The following is a 21,720-nucleotide window of genomic DNA, read 5'->3' as shown; positions in this document are numbered from 1 at the left end:
GCATAGGCCCCGGTGGCACAAATGTCGAGGTGGTGTAAGGATGGGCGGCGGCGGTTCCTGAGCTTCCTGGGATCCCTCGTTAATGAAGTCTCAGCCCGGCGGCCCGGGGGCCTTGGGTCAGATTACAAAGAAAGAAAAACAGTTGCCGTGCGACGACGGTCCCTGCACTCCCGTTTATTACCATTTGGGCCTGCAGTGCTCAGGGGGCCACACATTGGCACTTGAGCGCGGGACGAGGCCTCAAAACCCTTCTGGAATACCAGCCAAAGCAGGCTGTGTGATGAGTCAGTTTTCCTTTCAATGTGTCTGCACGGCTGGCTGGAGCTTGGGAATGCAATTTCCAGGCGCGGTGATTGGGGGCCCCCCCATCGCCCAAGGGACCATGTGGCTGAGCAAGCAAGCAGGAGCTGCAGGACCTGAGGACCCAGGCTTGAGCCAGGGGCGCCAGGGTGTCAGGGTTGTCGGGCAAGCTCTCGCAGGCTCTGGCGTGGACCGGCCTCGGTGGACGATCTCGGCTCGTCGATCCGGAGGGTGCTGGTGTGGAGAGATGGGATGGAAAATCCGGACACGGGGCCGAATCCGTTCGCCATGCCGAAATGAGCCTGGCGGCAACTGGGGAACCGATCGGGCCTGTCAGGACTTGTCAGTGCCTGGATCCTGCGGTGAGACTACCTAGGTACCATTGTTAAAAAATTTATTATTATACACAGGGCTGCACGCAGCACCTGTCACCTGCTATGTGCAAGGAAGGGAAAAGCCAACAACCGGCGGGCGGGTGGGCTTGGCCCCAGAGACGGGCCGCCTGGGCAGCCAACAGCAACAGGCGACAGACGACGTGACTGGATTGGAAGGTTTGTGGGGTCCTTTCCCAGACATCTGGTGCTCGTTCGGCAGAGGAATGAAGTGGCTTTGGAGGTCTAGAAGAATCGATCGACAGTCTCTGTTCTGTGCATATTTCTTGCAGAGATCGGCAATCGTCTCACTCACTCACACGCACTCACACCCTTTGCCCGCTCACGCACTCACTCACGCGACTGCTGGAGCTGCAGTGCTGGTGCTGATGCTGGTGCTGGTGCTCGCTGGTTGGTGGGCCATCCGCCGTCCGCCAATCCATCCACCCGACCACGCGTTACGCAACCATTTTCTTTTTTCCTGCAACGTCTTGGGCGTCCAACTGGTCAACTGGTCAACCGTCTGCTGTGGTACATGGGTACATGACGGTAATGATACCGTGGTGAGGTACGTACCTTAACACATACCTACCAAATAGTGTACTATAGTAGAAGGCGGCGGCGGTCTGCGAGTATCTCAGCCCATCTGCCCAATGCCAGCGCTCTGGAAGTGGAATGGCTTGACGAGTTATTGAATTCTGTGATGCACTCTAATAATCCCGCGCTCTCACCCCATCTCTGCCGGGCCCCACCTTCCAAGGTCGCCCAGGCCTCGAAGCTCGGATTGTTCACACCTGTTCATCCATGGCCAAGCTCGGCCTGGGCCAGGTCCAGGGTCAGGCGCTCACCCCCCCACCCGCAGGGGCACCCACACCCTCACCCACAGAGAGAGAGACCCAACCCACACCCACTCCTCCCACCGCCACGGACAGCACTGTCTGTATAGAGGTACGTATCTACATGCACACACGCATTCCGTCTCCAACACGGGCAGGTCCACCCCCCCCCCCCCCCCCAACAGAGAAAACGAGCCTGTTCATTCCAGTCCCAGCCTGTTCCTTCCCCTAGAAGTACCCTGCACGCACACACCTTCCCCTTCCGGGGTCCCTCCCAGTCGATTCCCTGATTGCCCTGCCCTGTCTCTTCGTGTCCTTGAGCTTGTTGGCTTTTCTCTTGTTTTGTTTCCTCTTGTTTCCGTACTGCTAATTCCCCATCCCCACCAACAACAGCCTGTTGTCGACCACTTCGACAAGTCTTTCTCTGGGTCCCGTAATAGCAACAAGGTCTGACCCCGTCCGTATTCGTCGTGCTCTCCCCGGTCCAGGCCAGGCTAGGAGCCATCCTCTTCCACTTCGAGCCTCTTCGCGTCGTCGACGGCCGATTTTGGGAGCCGGCCCCAGCCAGGTGTGCACGCCTCACGCTCGTCCGCTCCAAATTTATCTCCCAGACGAATCCTACAGTCAAGGTTCTCCCAACCTTTCAACGGTCCGACATCGACGACGCTTGCTTCTACCCACCATCCCAGGCTTTTGCTCAGTCAGAACCTCGACCTCAGACTCGACCTCAGGCCTCCCTCTGACGCCCCCGCAGTTGTTCACCCGCGCCTCGCCCTTCTTCTCGCTGCAAACAAGACGCTTCTTCCCAGCTTCATCTCACTAGCTTTCCAGCATCTTGCGCAAGCTGCCTGCCTGACTGTGCAGATTACACCACGGCACCCTTCTCTTCGTCTACAAGTAGGCCCTGGCCCTGGCGTGTCTTATTGGCTTGGCCTTCCGCTCTACGGGAACCGACTTAATTTTACCCGTCCGCGCCTAAGCTATTCTGGCCCTCGAGCAAGCCCGCCGCACTGGTTGACTTGATAAATCCTGTCCCACTGCCACCTCGCCCTGCCACGCTTCTTAAGATTAGCCTTTCCCTCCCTTCCCTTTTTTCCTACCTTGGCCAGCCTGCTAGCCGTCTTCGTTCCCGGCCCTATCTGGGTGCTATCACTCCCTTGCGCCTACGTTAAAAGGGCATGGGCCGATCCCGCGCCACGAGGTGAAAAGGAGCAGATTCGGGCATCCGCGCGACGATCGTCCACTCTTACCACCAAGATCAGCGTTCCGACGGCGATCCTCCACCCACCTCCCTACGTGACCTCTCTGCCGGTCACCAGTCACTCATTGAGGAACCTCGGGGCCCCTTGTGTTACCGGATTATGTTTCACATGAATCAAATGTGTTGTGCAGCCACGATATAACCATGGCTATCTTCAACAGTCCTCTCGTTGAACACCTTGCTGCCGCCAACGCGGCGGCTTCATCCACAGCCCGGCATCACAGACCACGGATACAATGGCCCACGGCCTTGTGTCTTGTGCTGTCGCTCGCCTCGCCTGCGCTGGCCTATACTACCATCGACGAGTTGCCAGAGCCGACACGGGCTCCATATCTAGCTGAGTCACTCTTGCTGGACACGCACATACCAGTCTTGGACCAGGGAAGCTGGACGATGATGGACCCCGCGGAGAATGAGCTCAGGAGGAGGGCTACGGCCGCGCCTTCTGTCACCACCACCTTCGAGATCACAATATCACCGTCAGCAACTGCCACCTCGACGACCTCGGCTAGCCCATTGCCGAGCCCTTTTGACGGCGGCATATCAAGCAACTTCACCTCAAGCAGCTGTCCGACCTTTTTCGACAGCATGCTTGCCGATCCTGAGCTGCAAGAATGCTATCCGGTTTCCCTGATGCTCCAGGTAAGGCTTCAGTCACGCTCTCGATGATTTATCAGCCCAAGTGCTCCATACTGACAACTTGATCCACAGAGCTCACAGTCCTTCTTTGAGGCTGAGAAGTCGCTTGTCAGCATATCGACAGTGCTCGATCATGCGTGTGAAGCAAACGTCACTCGCTGCACCGACTACCTTGCAAGAGTGGCTAAAAACTTGACCGACTCCAGCAATTGTGGCGCTGATTATGAAGCGAACAATCCGACGATCAAGGAGGCCTACCTGGGTCTCATCTCTTACCAAGTTGTGTACAGCGCCACCTGCCTGAAGGACCCGGACACGGCTGTCTACTGTTTTGGGAACGCGGTGACAAATGCAACGAACCCGACAGACACATATTTCTATTATTTGCCTTTGAACTCGACTCTCCCGGGCGGCACTGTGCCCATCTGCGCCTCGTGTCTACAGGACACGATGGCCATCTATCAGGTTGCCACGGCAAACCGAAGGCAGCCAATCGCCAATACCTATGATTCGGCTGCCGACCAGGTCAACACTTTATGCGGCCCAAATTTTGCAAACACGACGATGCCTGAGGCCATAGTGTCCAGCGCCGGGTTGTCGACTTTCAGCCGAGGGCCGTCATGGCTGCTTCCCTCGTCGATCTTGATCATGGCGGCAAGTTGGCTCCTATGATAACATGACCGCACCCCCTGTTTCGGTCGTCACGGCTCTTTACTTCATTTATATTGGCATGTCTGCCATCCATTCGATTTACTTAACGACTACAACTGGATATATAAGCGATTTGATACCCCTCATACTACGCCTGTTACTGTTTATATTCTATTCTTTTGCGAACTTCGTCACTTTGGCGGTTGGGGCTGAGGGGATGTCCAGCTCTTGGACGGCGTTTCGATTCTGGGTCGGCTCTCGGCTTTGGGTGAGAGAAATAAAAGGCTCGGGCTTTTGGGCTGGGCTCGTGTTGGGTTTTCAGAAGGCCTGACGAATTTCGGGACGGATTGATACTGGGCTGTTTGGGTAGACCATGGCTCTGGTCACCTTGCACGGACATGGCGTTTTGGAAAATGACCACTCTTAGGCTTTACTCGTTACCTACCCAGTCGTATTTCTGGGTACGGTCTTTACTGCACATATTGATGTTCTTCGGGACATGCCATATTGCTACGTATACTTACATGTTTTATTGATAATCAGGAGATATATCAGAATGGATATGTTCATGATAAACGGACTCCAAGAATGGCTTGTGGCTCATTTGTTTGGTCAATGGCCGCATGTTTGACTTGAATTCTTCTACTTCGGTGTATGCTGGACCAGGAACTGTGCCGTCAACGGCGCAGAACCGTACCTTTCCTTGGCCTTTCGTCAGGTTGCACCACTTCGTCGCAGCCAACCTAGGTCATTATTTTAACGCGGCCCCTCCTGGAATACGCGCTGTTACCAGGATATGCGGTCAGCTGGGATTCCCAGAATTTCGTCCCGCAGGCGAACGATGTCTCCTGGCCAGGTCTTTGACGTGTTCTCACAGAGCCCGGAACATAGGCACGCGCTTCTCTGCAGTCGGCAGCTAGGGCTTGCATAACCCCCTCCTCATGGGTCCTGTCCACGTTGTATGACCGGAAGCATGTCTGGGAGCTGCTGGCTAGCTTTCAACACCAGGTGGGTCCTCCTTGTCCTATATGCTTGACTGCACAAACACACAGAGATGCTGCTGGACGAGTTCATGATGCGGTACATCGACTTTGCTTTGGGAAAGGCGACCATCCCATTGTATGGCAATTAATCCATAAAACCCCACCTGCCCCGTCACGTACTACCTCCGCTTCTTCACCAGAAACCCGCCCCTCCGCGCCGCCGGCCGCTGCCTCCGCAGCAGCAGCTCCTTGGCGTTCCGCGAGGACTTGCCCAGCTTGGGCGCGAGGCTCGGGTTGTCGTCACGGGGACCCGCGACGCGGTACACGGTCGACCCGACGCGCTGGTCCTGCGGCCGCCGCGACTCGGCCTTGGCCACCTGCCTCATGACGGTGTTGAACTTGGGCTTCTTCGGCCTCCGCGCGGCGGCCTCGTCGTCCTGGTCGGAGCCGTCGTCATTTTTGTCGTCGTCCGAGGCCGCCTCGAGGAAGTCGTCCGGTAGCACGTCGGGCAGCGACCGCTTGTCCAGCCGCTTGCGCGTCGGCGCCGCTGACACGCTGGGCAGGTGGTCGCGCCGGCCTGGGGCAGGCTGTGCTGGCTCCGGGGAGGCCTCTGCCTCTGCTGCTGCTGCGGCCTCCTTGTCAGACACGGCCTGGTTCTTCTTGCGCGTCTCGGCCTGCTGCTTGAGGCGGGCGTCGCGCTCCTGTCGCTTGCGCTTCTGGAGCTCTAATTGTCTAGTTCATGTGCGTCAGCAAAACGTCTTGAGCCTGACACTGTGCGCCGTCACGATATTTGGCTTACTTCTCTGCGGCTTTTGTGGCCGCCTGGGCGGACTTCGCAGCCTGTGCTGCCGCCGCGTGCGTTGAGACGGCCTCCGGTGCATCATCGTCACTGTCGCTCCCCTCGTCCTCCTCACCGCCATCCGCTCCGCCTCCCCGGTCGGCCTCGGAGAGTTGCGCGTCCAACAGCTCCTGGGCCGGGGCTTCCTGCGGCGTGAAGAACTCGGCGGGCCCGTCGTCGTCGTTGAAGACGATGTGCTTCCCGGCAGGTTTCGTCGCCGGCGTCGTCGAAACAGGGATCTCGACCTTGACGCTCCTATGCGCGTGCTTCTTCTTCCCGCCCGACTCCGTCACGGACTCGGAGATCTTGACGGAGGACGACACCTTGGGCTTCTTGGCGCCGGGGCTCTCGTCTCCGCCCTCGTCGGCTGCCTTCCGCTTCCCGCCCTTCCTTGCTGGTGTCACCGCTTCTGGCTCTGGCCCGGAGTCTTCGCCCGACCCTACTTCGTCCTGTGCTGCCTCCGCATCCGGATCCGGCACATCGTCGTAATTTGAGCTTGCGCCTGATGAGACCACGAGCTCTGGTTTGGCCAGGCGTTTTGGTGTGGCTTTGGGTTTTGGCGACTTGGCTGTGGCCTTTTTGGGGGCCATCTTGACCTTTCAATGAGAGATTCCGGCAGTCCACAGGAGTTAGAATATGCTTGGTCTTATATTGTCTCGGATCACACGCGGTGAATGCTTGTTGGATCAGTCAGTGTGTTTTGGTTGTAGAGTGAGTTTGGGGGGTGTGATGAGATTGGAACCCATCCAACTTTTCTGCCAGGGTCCTTATCGATAACGGCCGTGCTACTGCACGTTTGATTGGTCTATCAGTGTGGCTGCCGCGCCGACCCACTTCACTCGCCTGGCCTGTCTGCACCACGGCCAGCCGGGTCTGACGACCAGTCCTCTTATTGTGTGCGAGGTCTCAATGAGTGGAACAGACTGAGATGGGCTTCACCACCGGCATTTCTGGAAATCGAGCATCTGCAGGGTACCCACACTTGTGCTCACTCTATTCAGTCTCCGTGGATACTACTTCTAATGACGAGGAGTTTGGGCACGACCTCCGACTCTCACTCAAATCCGAGCCTATGAGCCCATGAGCTCAATCGTCACTCCCGGCCAATCGGCCAGGAGGTTGTTACTCTCATTCGCCTCTCCTTGTACAATTTCACATCATAAGCCTCTTCGACCGGCATATATGCTCTTGCCTCAGCCTGTACATAACCTAAGCAACCGTCGCTTTGCCCAAAGGGTCCGTCCGGCCCGCCCACCAGCCCGCCCGTCCCCTTCTCCGTCGGCATCTCCAAGGTTATCGGCAAAGGGCGATGAGGCTCCAAGATGGATATTCTCAACATCCGATGTGCCACCTATCAAGGACTGGACAAACAGCATCGAAGGCATAGGTGCCAAGCACCTCACTCCTCTACAGTGTATGGAAGCCGCTCAGAGTTACGTGTCTGCAGCCACACAGCATGAGAGCTCCTGGCGACCAAGACTCGAGACAGGTAGGCCCAGTCCGATTCAGACGCGATAATCTGCTTGCACAGTGTCACGGTTGTGGTCTTCCACAACATCTCTCGAGACTGCTTTCTCCTCCAAAACGTCCATCCTAACTGACACGCTCCAGATTTCGGTTTGCCTGTCTCCCTCCTGCACTGGGTGGGAATCCTTCTGATCTCTGACAACTCTGCTGCGCGGTGGAGGCTCGGCACTCATATGCTGCGGTCGGCCTCGGAGCTGGGATATGACCCTTCGACGCTGACCCTTGTGCGCATCTTCTCCAGCGTGCCCGCAGCCATGCAGAAGAAGGCAGCCGCGTCCAAGATGTTCATCGACGCGGATGTTCGCTTCCAAAAACTACTCAAGAGGGGCACAGACCCCGATGCACTTACCCTACAGGGCATGATTCTTGCAAAACAAGGGACTCAGAGCCATGATAGGCTGGCTTTGGATTCATTTCGCAGAGCAGAGAGGGCCTGGGAGGCGAAGGATAAGTCCGGCGCACCGTCGAAAGCCAGCGACAGTCGAAGCTTCAGCATCGAGGAAGGGGCCGACCCAGACTACGTGACCCTCCCTGAGCCGCGAGAACCGAGGTGGGAATGGGAGGTCACCTGGACGCTGGAGCAGGCCAAGATCCTGCAGAAGCAGAACCGCACCAAGGAAGCGAGAGACCTGTATCGTGTGGCGGCACTCGAGCTCGACAACCCGCAGGGCTTCTGGAACCTCTCGTGCCTCATGGACGGGCCGCGAGACTCGCCCGAAAGGAGGACGTACCTGCTCAAGGCAGCCATATCGGGCGTGCAGGAGGCGTGCCGGGAGATGGGGGTGCTCGAGAAGATGGCGGCGGAGAGGCAGGGGCTGGCGGACAAGGACAGGGCGGACCGGGAGATGATGTGCCAGGAGTGGTTCCGACTTGCTGACGGGGAAGACCTGAAGTCAATCCAGAACGAGGATGAAGAATAGGCAGTTCTTAGGAACGTCTTTCGTGGAGTGGCTCTGACAGAGTACTCATCTGTCCTGACATACACTCCGTAGGGACACCGAAAACTCGTGAAGGTACGCAAGAGTACATAGAAGAACCATGAAGAACGAGCGATGATAGCCTCACGCATATCAATTCACGTTATAGCACCATCTTACGTGAAGCTCTCCCATGAGGAGCGTGTACGGATCCAGTACGTGGGTACGTGGAGCCATGGAACCTTGGTAGCTGTGGATCCACGCGTTCTGTGTGGCTGGTAGCTCTGCTACACCGGTGATGCGAGAAATACCAGAGATACCACGGCACCCATGGTAATTTTGAGAATACTGCTTGGTTTACATTTTAGTTATGCTGTACAGTGACGGCTGCTTGTATAACACTGCTCAAAAGCCGTGCTGGCCAATCTCCAGGAGATGAAGCCATGATTCCAATGCTTTCCCATTTGATAGCCGCCGGTGCTGTGGTGACATGGTATAGCTGCGAATTACTTTTAGCTATGGCCTCATTCTTACAAAGTAAATGCGATGAGGCATTTCTATAATCATAATTCTCTTCTTTGCCTAGGTACTGCCGGGGATATCATAACCTTGCCTATTTAGTACATTGCCAGTGGGAGGACTCAGATAGGATGACCTTCTCCTTCTGTAGGATAACCTGTAGGCTAATCTCCTATGGGCCAGCCTCCTATGGGATAACCTCCTGTGGGCCAACCTCCTTGGGATCAGCGCCTGTTGCACAGCCTTGTGTGGGATAACCTCCCACGGGATCACCCCAGGCAGTCATAGCGTAAGCTCTGAAGTTCGACGACGGCAGTATTGACACCGGGGCTACTCCACTGATCAGCATCGTGACCAAACTCGAGGCCAGCTCCCTTACGAGTGATCTTGGGTACTGCCGCTTCATGACCATGGAGATGACCCCAACCCGCGGCGGTTCACTGCATGTGACATTAGTGAATAAGACCTGGTCCTTCATTTTTTGTGTATGTTGGGATGATGGCCGTATATTCGATACCTCAGCCCTCACATACAGCAGCGTTCCTGCGGCCTGCAGATCCAACGTCGACGACGACGGAAGAGCTCGGACAGGGCAAACACACCGAATACCGTGCCGAAGACCATCCAATCTGGGACTGATTCACCCGGGGGGGTCACTGGGCGAGAGGACGAGGCAGGGCAGCCATGGTAATGACCCATCCAAAGCCCGGCTCCCCGGGCCTAGAGCATCTGAGTGGTAACAAGAGGCGAGCCTAGAAACAGGTCCTTGGGGGCAGCAGGATAGGCACGGTCCCGGTTTCTCCCAAGACGTGGTGCGTGATCTTTGGTAATCGGTTGAACCGCTGGCCCGCATGCTGCTCGCGTCTACCACGGTCCGAGGCTGTGTGGTACCCCAGGGTCCTTGGTTCCGGAGGTTTATGGCCAAGTTGTCTTCCTCCACGTCGACGTGGTCTCAACCTCGAACACCAAGCCGTCGTCAGATTCAGACGTCTCATTCTACCTGGGGCTCGGTCATACTGCAAAGCACTCACCCGCCCCTTTTGGACCGAGGAACAAGGACAAGAACATGCTGGACATGGTCGTGCCCCCCGCCCCCTCCCCAACCCATCGACACGGGGATAAAACCTGGGGGCCTCGCAAGTGTCGTCCGATCTCGTCCGATCTCGTCCAGGCGGCGCAGGATTAAGCTCAGCAGGGTTCCCTGCAGCCCCTCCCGGCGGAAACCCGGTCCGGCGGTGACGTGCAGGGCCAGAAGCAACCAACAGGGGACATTCTGGGCCGGGGTGTGCCGGGGTGCGCAGAGTTAGTAAACCTAGATTATCGCGCCAACCAAGGGCACGGTTAGGGTGACACGGAAAAGTCAGATTTGGCCGGAGAATTTATTTCATGTGATGGCATGGGGGATGGGGGATGGGGGAGGGGGGAGGGAGGGCTGGCCGGAACCCGGGGAGTGCCATTCGGCACGGTGCCGGGCCGTTTCACACCACCCACACCAACACAGCAAAGTATTCAGCCTTGGACCTGTCAACGAGGGCCCCCCATCACACACGCACGCGATGGTGGGTGGCCGGATGGCCCTAGGTCCAGAACAGATACGAAACAAACAGGGTATTGGAAACAAGGAGCTAGGAATACGCGTTCATATTCGCGGGGAATCCAGACGCGATGTTGTTGTCAGGTTTTCCCCCCCTCTCCTCGTGTCGGACTGGCGTTGGCCAGGAGAGAATGATGCTCGTCTGATCGCCACACCCAGTGTGACGTCTCTTGTTGAGACTGCCTTGGCGGGTGGCCATCTTCGTCCGGACCTCTCAGCGAGCACGACCCTCAGCGTTATACCTTTAGGGTTTTCCACCTATCCCCAAATGTGCAGACCTGCTTTGCCTACAGCATTGGTCAAGTGGCGATCTTGGCCGGCCTCTCAAGCTTTCATGGCGTTCTTGATGGTCGGGGCGCAAGGAATGCCATTTTCGGTGATATCTGCCATCACATCCGAAAGAAGCTATAGCGGCCACGAAATTCCAACCCTGAGTACGGGCCGCGGGTTGCTGCTGCCCCGTCTCAAGAGTATCCTCGGGCCTGGAAGAGCCCCTGGGCCTCGAAGCCAAATGGCTGGGTGAACTTAAACCGACACGCTGACCTCCCAGTGGAGCAACCTCCGGTCGTAAAATCGTACCAAAACTTTCCCTATTCATCATCGTGCAACACCCGCGTGCTTTGTTCTGAAGGCGAATCTAGTGTGGGCGCCCTTGACATGTATGCGAGCATCTAGACCTCGCCCAGTAACCCCCAATCCGGTTCCAACGCCATAACAGATAAGCCTACCCGACAAGTGTCGTAACAAGACGAAGCTTGTCCAATTCCCACTATGTAACAGCGCATTGCTTGCGGTCACACTGTACTCAGAACGCAGCAAACGCCACTAGCCCCCTTTATACCCTTTTTGTCCTTGTTCGCGCAAGCAGCGCACCCAATCGTAGCCCTCCCCACGCAGATATCCATTATGAGGGGAGGTTTGCGCTCGTGTGCTTCGGTCGGTCTCGCACGGAGGTGCCTCGGCCCAGATATTAGACAAAAGAAAAACCAATATTATATCGAGAAGAAAGAGAGTCAGAGAAGTGATCATCAGAAAGGATAACGGACAAGCTGAGGTCCGCCCATAATGTCCACCAGGAACGCATCACAGCCGGCACCGAATCCTGCTGAAAGTCCGCCTATGAGCGACAACTCAAGCTGGGCGAAGGAGTGAACAGGGCGTTCTCACAGGCTGTCGTTCCTTGCTCGCTTGCGAGGGGAGTCTTCCCCGCCCGAGTTCTCCTCGCTGTCGTCCCGCTTGCCGGTCTTATCATTCCCCTTCTTGGTGGGTATGTTACAGCCTTGATGCTTCAAGGCCTTGGCGAGTGCGGACGACTCCAACATGCCGGGGAACTCCTTGGCGCTGTACGTCTGGAAGACGTCGGAAAGTAGCTCGGCTCTGATCATCGACTTCGCGTTCGGCCGCAGGGGCCACTCTAGGACGACAAGCACGAACTTGAGCCTGTACCTCCCGGGAGTGCGGCATGAGATGTCCGGGAAACAGAAAAAGCAACCTTCGTCGCCGCGCTCGTCAAACCCAACAAATGGAGATGCGACGAGGTTGCCCATCAATCGTTTCTGTCTTGTATAGTCGTCAGGCATCCCTGACATGTCCTCCTCCCCGTCCGGGCTCCATATCGAGCAGTGAACAACGTAGGACGGTGTCCTCAGTTTGCGGCTGATTTCCTGACGTGAGAGCCACGGAGCGTCGATCCTCAGCTGCAGGATCGGAGGTGGGTCGACGACCCGTCTGTCCCTGTCGCCCAGTCCACACGACCGCGCGTTCGCGGGCTGCTGCCGTAGGCATAGATCGTACTTGAGCTCTGAGGACATTCTATCGTCGTTCAGCAGCGAGCGTACGGTCACGCTCTTCGATTGCTGCCGAGGCGTCTGCGACTCGCTGACCGAGGAACCAGGGACTTGAGGAGCTTGCGTTGGCCAGGTCGGTCTCGTGCTCGGTGTCACGGCTTCCACCCGACTGGCCGCCGCGTCGTGATCCAAAGATCGTGGGAAACTCGCTGGGACATAGTTACCAGCTGTTCCTGGAACTGGGCACACATCTTGTATCCTAGAAACTCCAGGCAAGGCGCTCTCAGAGCTCTCGCTGACCAAGGAACTATGCTGCGTCGGGGAGGAGTGAACATCATATTGAGGACCTCTCGGCGCGGTGCCCAGTGAGCGGGAGAAATTGTAGCTGGGTAAAAAGGTTGGTGACGGCCACTCCAGAGGCGAGGGAGTGCTCGCGTGGCTGCTATGGAATGACTCCCTGCGGGGCGCGAGCGATGAAGCAGAATGTTGCAGCGGTGGGTTGCTGAGGGCAAAACTGGGCGAGGTCGCTATCCGAGCTACACGCCGGTCACTAGGACTCGTTGGCTTGAAGTCAGAGTAAAAGCCTGGCTTAGGCATGCCAGACGCAGGCCATTGGTTCCAGGGGCTGGTCATGGTTTCCACCATATTGATGTCAAGATCATGTGGTGTAATCCGAGCACCGGCAACCGCAGACATTGGACCTCGAAGGGCCGTGGGAGGCTTTTATGGGGGAGCTAGTCGTTGAGCGATTAGCAAGCGGAGCCAAGAGCAAAGACAGACGTGCGTGTACACTCACACTGGATCACTCGTAGCACATGTAGCGTGCAGAGGAAGTAGTGTGTAACCTCGTTTCGCTCCTGTAGGAATTTGCACAAGACCTGGACCAAGACGCTCCAGCTATCGGCCTCATAGAATCTGCAGCGACAAGCCAGTGGTTGTCTGTTCCAGGCAGAGAGTCTCGGAGATCGGAGAGCAGAATGAATGTGTGATCGTGCACAGCTTCCCTGGCCCTGACCGAGAAGCCCAAGCTGCGATCGCTGGTTACAGTGGTACAAGCAAACGGTTAGGCGCAGGAGCGGTGGAGCTGAGCAGACAATATGAGCCAATGCGTGTTGTTGTTTTGGGTCGACTGGTCTTTGCAAGCTGCGACCGGTGGAACGGAATACAGACAAGGCCAGCTAGGAAGGTCATCGGTGTGCTGTCGTTGCAAAGAATGAAGGGGGAAAACAGCGAGCCTCGAGGCAGAGGTGCGCAGTAGTGGGGACGGTCTTGATATCTGGCGACCTGCAGGCTCGACTTTAGGGAAAGATTGACATGCATGTTTGCTAGACTGCAGGAGATGGCACACCTCGGGTATACAAGGGTCCCTCATGGAACGGTACTTACCGCGTGTGTTATAGAAAGTAACCAACAACAGAGTTTAAGTTGGATGGACTTCCTGCAACGTCCACCTTTACTTAGGCGCTGGCCGATAGACTATCCCCCATCACCTCCGAAGCACTAATGAGCGCACAAGAAACAGGGAGAAAGTTGTGGTCATGGCAGTCGCTGATGTCCAACGTCCAGGTGCAGCACAACCGCCCAAGGTGAATAAAAGTGTATAACGCAAAGGCACTACTCGTTGTTCTGCATCCACTTCTTTTGTAAAGAATTGTTCGCCGTGTGCTGGGAGGTCAATATGGAGTATTGGTCAAGGGGGGGTTGCCGGTTCCTCGCTTTGCCGTCGATTCAAACTAGGATGCCATGCAGAGCTGCAGCTTCTATGCGTTCCATGTACCGGGCAACCAGGGTGTGCTTGTGAGAACTGGCCAACGCTTCTCTGATGGGACAGATTGAGCAAGCTCGGCGACCTGCATCCAAGCCAAGTGGGAGTCGAGTGCTGCGTTCCCAGGTAGCACCCCCCAATTCATCCCGAGCACAGCTCTTTGCATATGGCCAAAGTCTTGGCAGGTTTGGTTCAGAGAGTGAACAGTTGTCTCGAGTCTCGAGCCCACCAATTCACCAATCCAACACGTGCACTGGTTTTGAAGCGAGCAGAGTCCTTGGTGAACGTAGGAAACCCGGCGCGTGCGTCTTCGTCTTTCCAGCCACGTGGCGTGGGCAGCTTGCTTCTCTCTGCGGTCGTAGTAGCTGACAGGTCTAGTATTACGTCGGCACGTTTCGGAGTACACCCTGTCTGCCACAGTGCAATTTCGAAAGCATTAAGGATCTGAAGCCGCTTGAAGCACGTCGGTTTCGACCCACCAGTGAGGTTGTAGCGACAAGCATGTCGTTGGCAGAAGACGAGCAAGCCACACGTTCCGGGTCCTACCACCTTTGTCAGGGGCTCGGCTGTCAACCTTCGTCCCGCGCCGGCTTTGAGCCTGTTCACAAATTATTGCCCTACGTAAATACCTCATTTAAATATTCAGTATGGCCAGTTTGACTGCAGAGGGCATCCCTGCTATACTGTTGGGCTCTTGTTTCGAGCCAAGAATCGAGTCTTGGGCCGGGATCCGTCCCTCCTGATAGAAAGCTTCATCTACGGCCAGTAGAGGTTGCCCATTGCCAGCCATGTGAGGCTTTGACACGAAGATCTCGTGCACGCTGATACATCTTTGGAATGAGATGCTCTCCGCGATATGGTCGAGCTGGAACTGTAATATTGCTCAAGATGGGGCTCAACTCGATGGTCCCATCCAATGCGATGATTTGCGCTGAGTATGGGACCGAGACGTTGGGCAGCTGCCTGCGTTTCCGAGGGAAGTAGACCTGCCGCTTCGTTCTGCTTCCGTTTCACTGATGGCAACGGTGATGTCAACGACGATGAGCCGGTCAGCCCGATAGAGGTGTCCCAGAAACCAGGTCTCGGGCAAGTGTTCAGTCTGACAAAGTGCACAAGCAGGTGACAGCCCTCGGTCCATTCCGGTCTGCGGACTGTCAAGGTTGTCACGTATCAGACTTCGAACGCCTCCAGCCCGCCCTCCGAGTCGCGGAATGGCCTGACCGCAGAGCATATCACGGGACACATACAGATGCGGGACAGCCGGTCGTCCTCCTGCAGGCTTCCATGTGCCTGTGGGCAGGCCATGATTGTGGAACGGGTGTCGACATCCTGGTAACCAAGTGAAGGGCGGCCGGAGCCTGTCAGGACTTTGGGAGTCGAGAGTGCAGGACTTGGAGGGAAGGTGGAGGCGGCAGACGGAGGGAGGCTTCGCTGGGAGCAAACACCGGTGCTGCAGCCACGGTCGGTCGTAGCGCACAAGGCGCAGGGCCAGGAACGTTGTGCTCTGGTTACCCGGAATTTTGGGTCTGAGCCCGGCCTGTCAGCGTTGCAGCAGGGTGGTTGCGTCTGCACCTAGGAGCGCATGGATGGCCGCATGCTGGTCGTCGAGGCGCTCTAGCTGACACACGCAGACGTCTGATGGCCGAGCGGAGGAGACAGTGGCAGGGCCGACAGCTGGAGTTGGAGCAGGCCATGCCATGCCCATCCGGCCCCAGTCTTGTGGCCTTGTCTTGATAGGCATAATGACGCGATTTGCCGAGAGGACATTGGGGTGCAGATTAGGAGGTTACATGTGCAGGGAATTTGTCGGCACAGCATCCTATGTCAAGACGGCTGGCAGGCGTGGCTAGAATCGAACAGCATATCGAGAGACGACAGACGACAGACGAGAGACGGGCAAATAGACCCAGGTACCTGAAGTATGGGTGGAAATGTGTCTGCCGTCTGAATTTTTGGACCATTGCGTGTCAAATCAGACGTGACGTCTAGAGTGACAGGCCAACGTCGACGTAGTCCACGTATTACTAGGTAGGTATACCCTACCGTGTCTACCAAGAATGACCCGGGGGGGGGGTTCCCGACTGGAGCTTGGGCCAACTGCCCCGTGGGAAGGACCCACCGGCCCACACTTGGCCGAATTACTCCATCTGGCCATCCATGCTGCTAGCAGTACTTGTTGAAGTATGCTGCCATCCATCCATCCATCCATCCCACCTCTGAATGATTGCCGTCCACCCTGCCACCTTTCCAGACAGCCCAGACTCCATCTCTTCTTGTGTCCTGCACTGCACTGCACTGCACCGCACTGCGCTGCACTCACCTGCCCGTCATCGATCGGGCTCGACAGCAACCTTCACACCCGGTCTGGGCCATGATCGGCCGTGCCTCAGCCCGGGACCAGATCCTGTGGCCAGCCAAGCTTAGAACCTACACAGTAGTTTCGAGGTGACTGTGACAGGAAGGTGGCGAAACCCCACCGTTGCAGTCGCGAGTGTCTCGCAGGCCACGCAACATCGGTCGGCAGCACGGCCGATCTGAGATTTGCTATCCACCGCCATCTAGATACTGTGGTACTGTGGCACCCGCCGAGGCTCAATAATGCCTGGGATCCACTGACCGTCGTGGCTCACCACCGAGCACATATGATTGCATGCGGGAATACACGTGAAGCATACATAATGCAGCGCACCCAACTAGTACCACTTCTATTCACCAACACGAGCCATCTTCATCTGGCCGGTCAGTGCAGTGTTCAAAGCCGACGGTTGCAGACGAATCCCCACATCAGATACCCGCTCAAGGCGGCATCATGAAGCGTACGAGCCGTGGCCCGATTCACAACGACCGGATTCCTGGATCACAGCCCTGCCCAGCTGAATCCCGAGACGACACTTCCCCGATCACGAGCCGACGCAATCGCTAGGGTTGATCAGTGGTAATGTGATCACCAAGCCGGCCAGCCATTTACCGTACCGTGTCAGTCGGGTCAACCAGCGCTACCTCTGTGCGTGGAATCTTACCCGCGCCGACCTTTGCGTGCGCCACGTGAGGCCGCAATCTCATTTGGACTGCTAGGGTTCGACGTTATCCCCGGGCTCAACGGTGGGACTCCTGGAATTGTACAGCAAGTAAAGCAAGGTTCTCGTCTGGTTCAGTAATACGCCAGCAGCCATCCGGATTTCCCTGTATTTAGGCAAAGCCGAAACAGCGGTCCAACCGTCGACCTTCAGCCTGTGCCAGGTTTCTCCCATGTTCCCATGTTCCGAATACCAGGCAACGCTTGGTTTGTTGGTCGCCCAAGCTTTAAAACTGTTTTGACTCAACTGCCTCCCATTGTTTGGGTCGCAATGTTGGCCTGTCTGCTTGGCGAAATACCAGTCAAAGATTCAAGCCTGCATACAGTTATAAACCTAACACGAGGCGAGCAGATCAGACGGTTAGCTCTCGGTTAGCACTCGTGTGGTACATATTCTCCCCACATCTTTATGCTTCTTCGACTCTTCTGATGCCGCTCGATTTAAGCTTGTTTGCAAGGCAATGGAAGTAGACCTTGTTGTCATGGATTCTTCGGCTGAAACTTTGCTCGCCTGCCCATCCACTCCCACCTACGTTGCGTGCTGCTTACCGGCCGTCTTGGCAGATACTTCGAGCCTCGTGGACAAAGACCTGCCTGAGACTTTCGACAGACTATTGAGCTAGTTTCACGACTGCATCACCGGGGTACCAAAGACCTAGGGATGTTCCCACCCTGTTGGCTCAACTGGACATCTGGAGGCCGGGTACACTTCTTCGCCTGGAACACGGGCCCCGGAATTCCAAGGGGCATTTGGGGTTGCGTATGCTACTCACCCTGGTCAAAAGCCTCGACACCGCTGTCTCGAACGATGCTCATTGTTCTGAGAACATTCTTCGACGCTACAATTTGACGATCTTCCATGCAATGTTTGGTTCGAGACCATGATCGACAATACTGACGCTAACCTAGCCGATTCTGATGCATGAGATGAACGCAATGATCTGCCCACCCTACATGTCGGCTTTTGATCAAGAACAGTGGCGGCTGTCAGTACTCCATCTGGCAATCAAGCCGAACAGCTTGACTACTCGTCATTGCTGGCCATTGGTGATGGTGCGGAGGCCATGTTTTCCCTCGATGAGGTCAGCCACCCAGACGCAACAGGAAGAACCACACAGTCAGGAAACAGCTGCCTCCAGGAGCGAAACATTATCTGGAAGCTATTGCATAAGAGTGATCTTCAGGTTGGAACCGGTCCACGTTGGTCCCTTGACCATATCACTCGAGTCTGGACCGTGTCCTTTTGAACTATTCGGGTACAAAGATTGTAGTTGCGGCTGACTACGGGCATATACAGCGGGGACGCCTTTAAAGGGACCCAGATGCCGTTTTCTTGGAGTTGATCGATTACCTTCCACTGCGAAGACCACCTCGCCAGAACCTCCGTCAGGGTATCGTACATGTTACAGGGATAATCTGTACTTTTTTTTTATACGTTAATTACAGTGTTCATACATGTCTTTTTGCCCGAAGTTTCAGGATTCACACGAGCTGTGTATTTACCCATAGGATTGAATTCGTCCACCTGCCTTCAATCTCACCTGGGTGTTATCTAGTCTATGAAGCTCCTGCACAGTCTTGAGGTACCTCATGCGAATGTGCTGGATTATTTGCCATAGAGAAACCCAGAAAACGAAAAACGGCTGAAATGCCCTCCAAACTGACAGTAGCGCCACAGAACCCCCCTGGTAGTTCCCCAAGCTCCGCCCAAATCGAGAGGCGCAGGCTACAGGCAAGCTCAACCATATCCAGTGACCCGTACGCCTCCTTTCTCCAGCCTCTCCTTAGGTCTCCTGTTCACGCATTTCATTGATGGGTGTCGTGAGCCATGTGATCTAGTGGTCGATCAAGCCCTGACATTCGCGGACTTAGGAAACCCACGACAAGCTCCGGCACCTGCACCTGCACCTGCGCAAAATCGATATGTGATGAGACTCTCAGCGTTCGCCTAGTGCCTGCACAGATCATGCGGCATGATCCGCGCTCGGGAGAAATCATGGCTACCCTGGTTAGTCCTGGCGTCGTCTAGGCTCGGCTTGCTGACAATGACCTGATCAACGTTGAGTCCTGGCTGACTACCCATGGAGGCGTTAGACCCTGGACCGTGCAACCAAGCTACCTAGGCATGCTGTTGGGCCAATGCATCGTACAGGAGCCCTGGACGTTCTCACATGCCCGAGGGACCGAACATGGTTCCGATCCCCAGCTGCCCCTTTCCAGCAATGGCTTCGGCCACACTGTGTTTTTTAAATCAACTGTCCATTGGTCTGTCTGCTATCTGCTTAGCTTTCCGACTATCCCTTAGCCCTAAGCTTATGCATAAAGTCGCATATAGCTTTAAATATATCCTTATTCTTTTTTAACGAAGGAATATTGCAATCCCTCTTTTTACTTTTATTTTTAAATATCTTTGAATTTTTTAAAGGATTATTTTACTATTAATAATAAAAATAATAAAAAAATATAACATTATTATATTTCTTTATATTATTTATTTTATTGTAAATATTATCTTAATTCTTACTTAAGAGTTTTATAATATATTTATAAAAGTTTTTTTTTAAAGGAAATTAAATTTTTATTTTAACTTTTATTAGAATTAATAGCTTTAAGGTTAAATATTAATTATAATAATAATTTATTTAATAAGGGTTTTTTTAAAAAGTTATATAAAATATATATTAATAAAAATAAAAAGAAATTAAGTTTTTAATTAAGATTATATTTATGGGATAATTATATTTTATAAAGATTATTTTGATTTGTATTATATAATTAATTATTTAACTTTTTAATTTATAGCGCCGCTAAAAGTGTCACGAGAGGGAATATAGAGACAAGGCAGCTATCCTCAATACGTTAATTCAGATTAAGACGGCGCTACCTTCTATGTAAGGAAGAAGTCTTACGGAAATCGCAAGGCAGGGGTTTTATGCCTGAGGGGTGTGGGGCCCAGAGCCTCAGTAAATGCGTGCAGTCAATGGGGTCCTTCACCCATACGCCCACTCACAAAAAGCGGTTTTTACTAGCCTTATTTATATAATTACTATAAGTTTATTATTATTTTCTTAGCCCTAAGCTATAATTATATTTAAAACTTATTATTATTGATATTTTTTTTTTTCAATACTGGGTGTTTAAGCGTTTTTACTATGTGAAGGGACTGGATGTGTATTGCTTAAGAAGCACATGTACATAGATTAAAAACGAGACCACACCCACTTTCCAGCAATACCGCATGATTGCGGACCGAACTTGGTTGAAACGAGGCCCAGGCTCGTCGAGAACTTGCCACTTGGTCGACTACGTTGCTTGCGTGCGCCTTACGAGGGTTGCTATCACACAAAATAATTATGCATCACGTGGAAAATCTGGCTCGTGGATACGGTCAACCCAGTACGGTCGAGCAATCCTTACCATCATGGTCCTGTGACAATGCTGTGCACTTGCAAGCTGAACCCGGACTGAGAAGCAAAGTGTTACAGCTATACGACCGACAATAGGCATCAGGAGGGCTGAGTATCATACCTACCAGAAGCGGAACAGCACTGACGTGGTAGAGATTCAGGGGATCACACAGTAGTATCAATGCGTCCTTGTGTTTCCTACCGTTGCTCAACGTTTCCGGGAGTAAGCTGCTTCAGCAGAGTATGACACCTGTCCGCGCTGGAATGTTATTTGTGCGAATTCAGAGTACTGAAGTGATAAGAGAAACCCACACAAGTAAAGGAGAAAGTAAAGCAACTCCTCGTTCCCGCCGAATCAAGTTGACAACGAGCCATGGTTTGTGGAGCGACTGCTCCGGGATTTCCGGCCATAACACACCGCGAGATCCAAGGAACCAAATAATGCGGCTAGGGACGGGATTTACAGCATGGGTTCAGTCCAAAACAGTCCATTCCGGTTTATAAAGTGTCAGCTGTCCAGCAGCCTGACAGGGCCGGGTGTAACAGTACCCGAACAACGACGTCAACTGAGGGATTGCCCTCTAACGAACCAGGACCAAGCCATAGCAGTTACAATGGCATGGAGGGGCTTGTCAGCTGGGGTAGCCGCAGACATCTGAGCCATTGGAAAACCCCAGCTGATGTCTGAGGGACTGAACATTCCGCCATCTGGTGCTTTAACCTATCGTCAGAGAAGGCATCATTCACTCTTCATCTGTGTCGTCGATGTCTCCAAAATCAAGAGATCCGTTCATGAATTCGAAGGGTGGAGGTTCTCTAATCATACTCCAACATGACGCTGTTGTGCCCATCCAAAACGGTGACCGCGTCCTTCCCAGTGGTTCACTGGCCGAACTACCTAGGTCCTGTCTACCCATCGCGCCGAATGCCACCTCCAGATGACTCGGAGACACCTCAAAAGTAACACGAAAATGCTTCTATCATTTTGAGACCAACCACGATCAAGAAAGACCAGAATTGCGCGGCTCAGAAAGTGTAGCTTTGCGAGGTTTCCTGACAGTGACTGACCAGGCCACCACACCGCCCTCTTCCCAACCAGGCCCGCGGCATGCCTGTTTGCACAGACACGATATCCTGAACACGTTGTTGCGAATAAGGCCTGTTGATAGAAGTAATCACAGAATAAAGGCGCGTGGGTCGTCAAACCTACAACGATACCATACGATCTCTGTGGCAGTCCGGCCAGTCT

At 54.5% G+C, this 21,720-nt stretch overlaps 5 protein-coding genes across 5 annotated transcripts; 2 read left to right on the top strand and 3 right to left on the bottom strand.

Moving 5' to 3' along the window:
* Positions 1–2,912: 2,912 nt before the first annotated feature.
* INS49_006745 (uncharacterized protein) lies at positions 2,913–4,079 on the top strand (the record flags this gene model as incomplete). The annotated part of the gene is made up of 2 exons (XM_043167514.1): positions 2,913–3,410; positions 3,480–4,079. The coding sequence occupies 2 exons, from the start codon at positions 2,913–2,915 to the stop codon at positions 4,077–4,079; spliced, it is 1,098 nt and encodes a 365-aa protein (XP_043028658.1).
* Positions 4,080–5,220: 1,141 nt separating this feature from the next.
* Positions 5,221–6,469, bottom strand: INS49_006744 (uncharacterized protein; the record flags this gene model as incomplete). The annotated part of the gene is made up of 2 exons (XM_043167513.1): positions 5,221–5,773; positions 5,841–6,469. 2 exons carry the CDS (start codon positions 6,467–6,469, stop codon positions 5,221–5,223), a joined length of 1,182 nt encoding a protein of 393 aa, XP_043028657.1.
* Positions 6,470–7,295: 826 nt separating this feature from the next.
* INS49_006743 (uncharacterized protein) lies at positions 7,296–8,326 on the top strand (the record flags this gene model as incomplete). Its single annotated transcript, XM_043167512.1, has 2 exons — positions 7,296–7,368; positions 7,491–8,326. The coding sequence occupies 2 exons, from the start codon at positions 7,296–7,298 to the stop codon at positions 8,324–8,326; spliced, it is 909 nt and encodes a 302-aa protein (XP_043028656.1).
* A 3,273-nt stretch (positions 8,327–11,599) lies between these two features.
* Positions 11,600–12,247, bottom strand: INS49_006742 (uncharacterized protein; the record flags this gene model as incomplete). Its single annotated transcript, XM_043167511.1, has 1 exon — positions 11,600–12,247. One exon carries the CDS (start codon positions 12,245–12,247, stop codon positions 11,600–11,602), a length of 648 nt encoding a protein of 215 aa, XP_043028655.1.
* Positions 12,248–15,158: 2,911 nt separating this feature from the next.
* Positions 15,159–15,729, bottom strand: INS49_006741 (uncharacterized protein; the record flags this gene model as incomplete). The annotated part of the gene is made up of 2 exons (XM_043167510.1): positions 15,159–15,514; positions 15,561–15,729. 2 exons carry the CDS (start codon positions 15,727–15,729, stop codon positions 15,159–15,161), a joined length of 525 nt encoding a protein of 174 aa, XP_043028654.1.
* Positions 15,730–21,720: the final 5,991 nt, after the last annotated feature.

The sequence above is a fragment of the Diaporthe citri genome (assembly GCF_014595645.1).
Source record: "Diaporthe citri strain NFHF-8-4 chromosome Unknown scaffold_2, whole genome shotgun sequence".
NCBI classification, from domain to species: Eukaryota; Fungi; Ascomycota; class Sordariomycetes; order Diaporthales; family Diaporthaceae; genus Diaporthe; species Diaporthe citri.
This window is presented reverse-complemented; position numbering and strand designations above follow the sequence as displayed.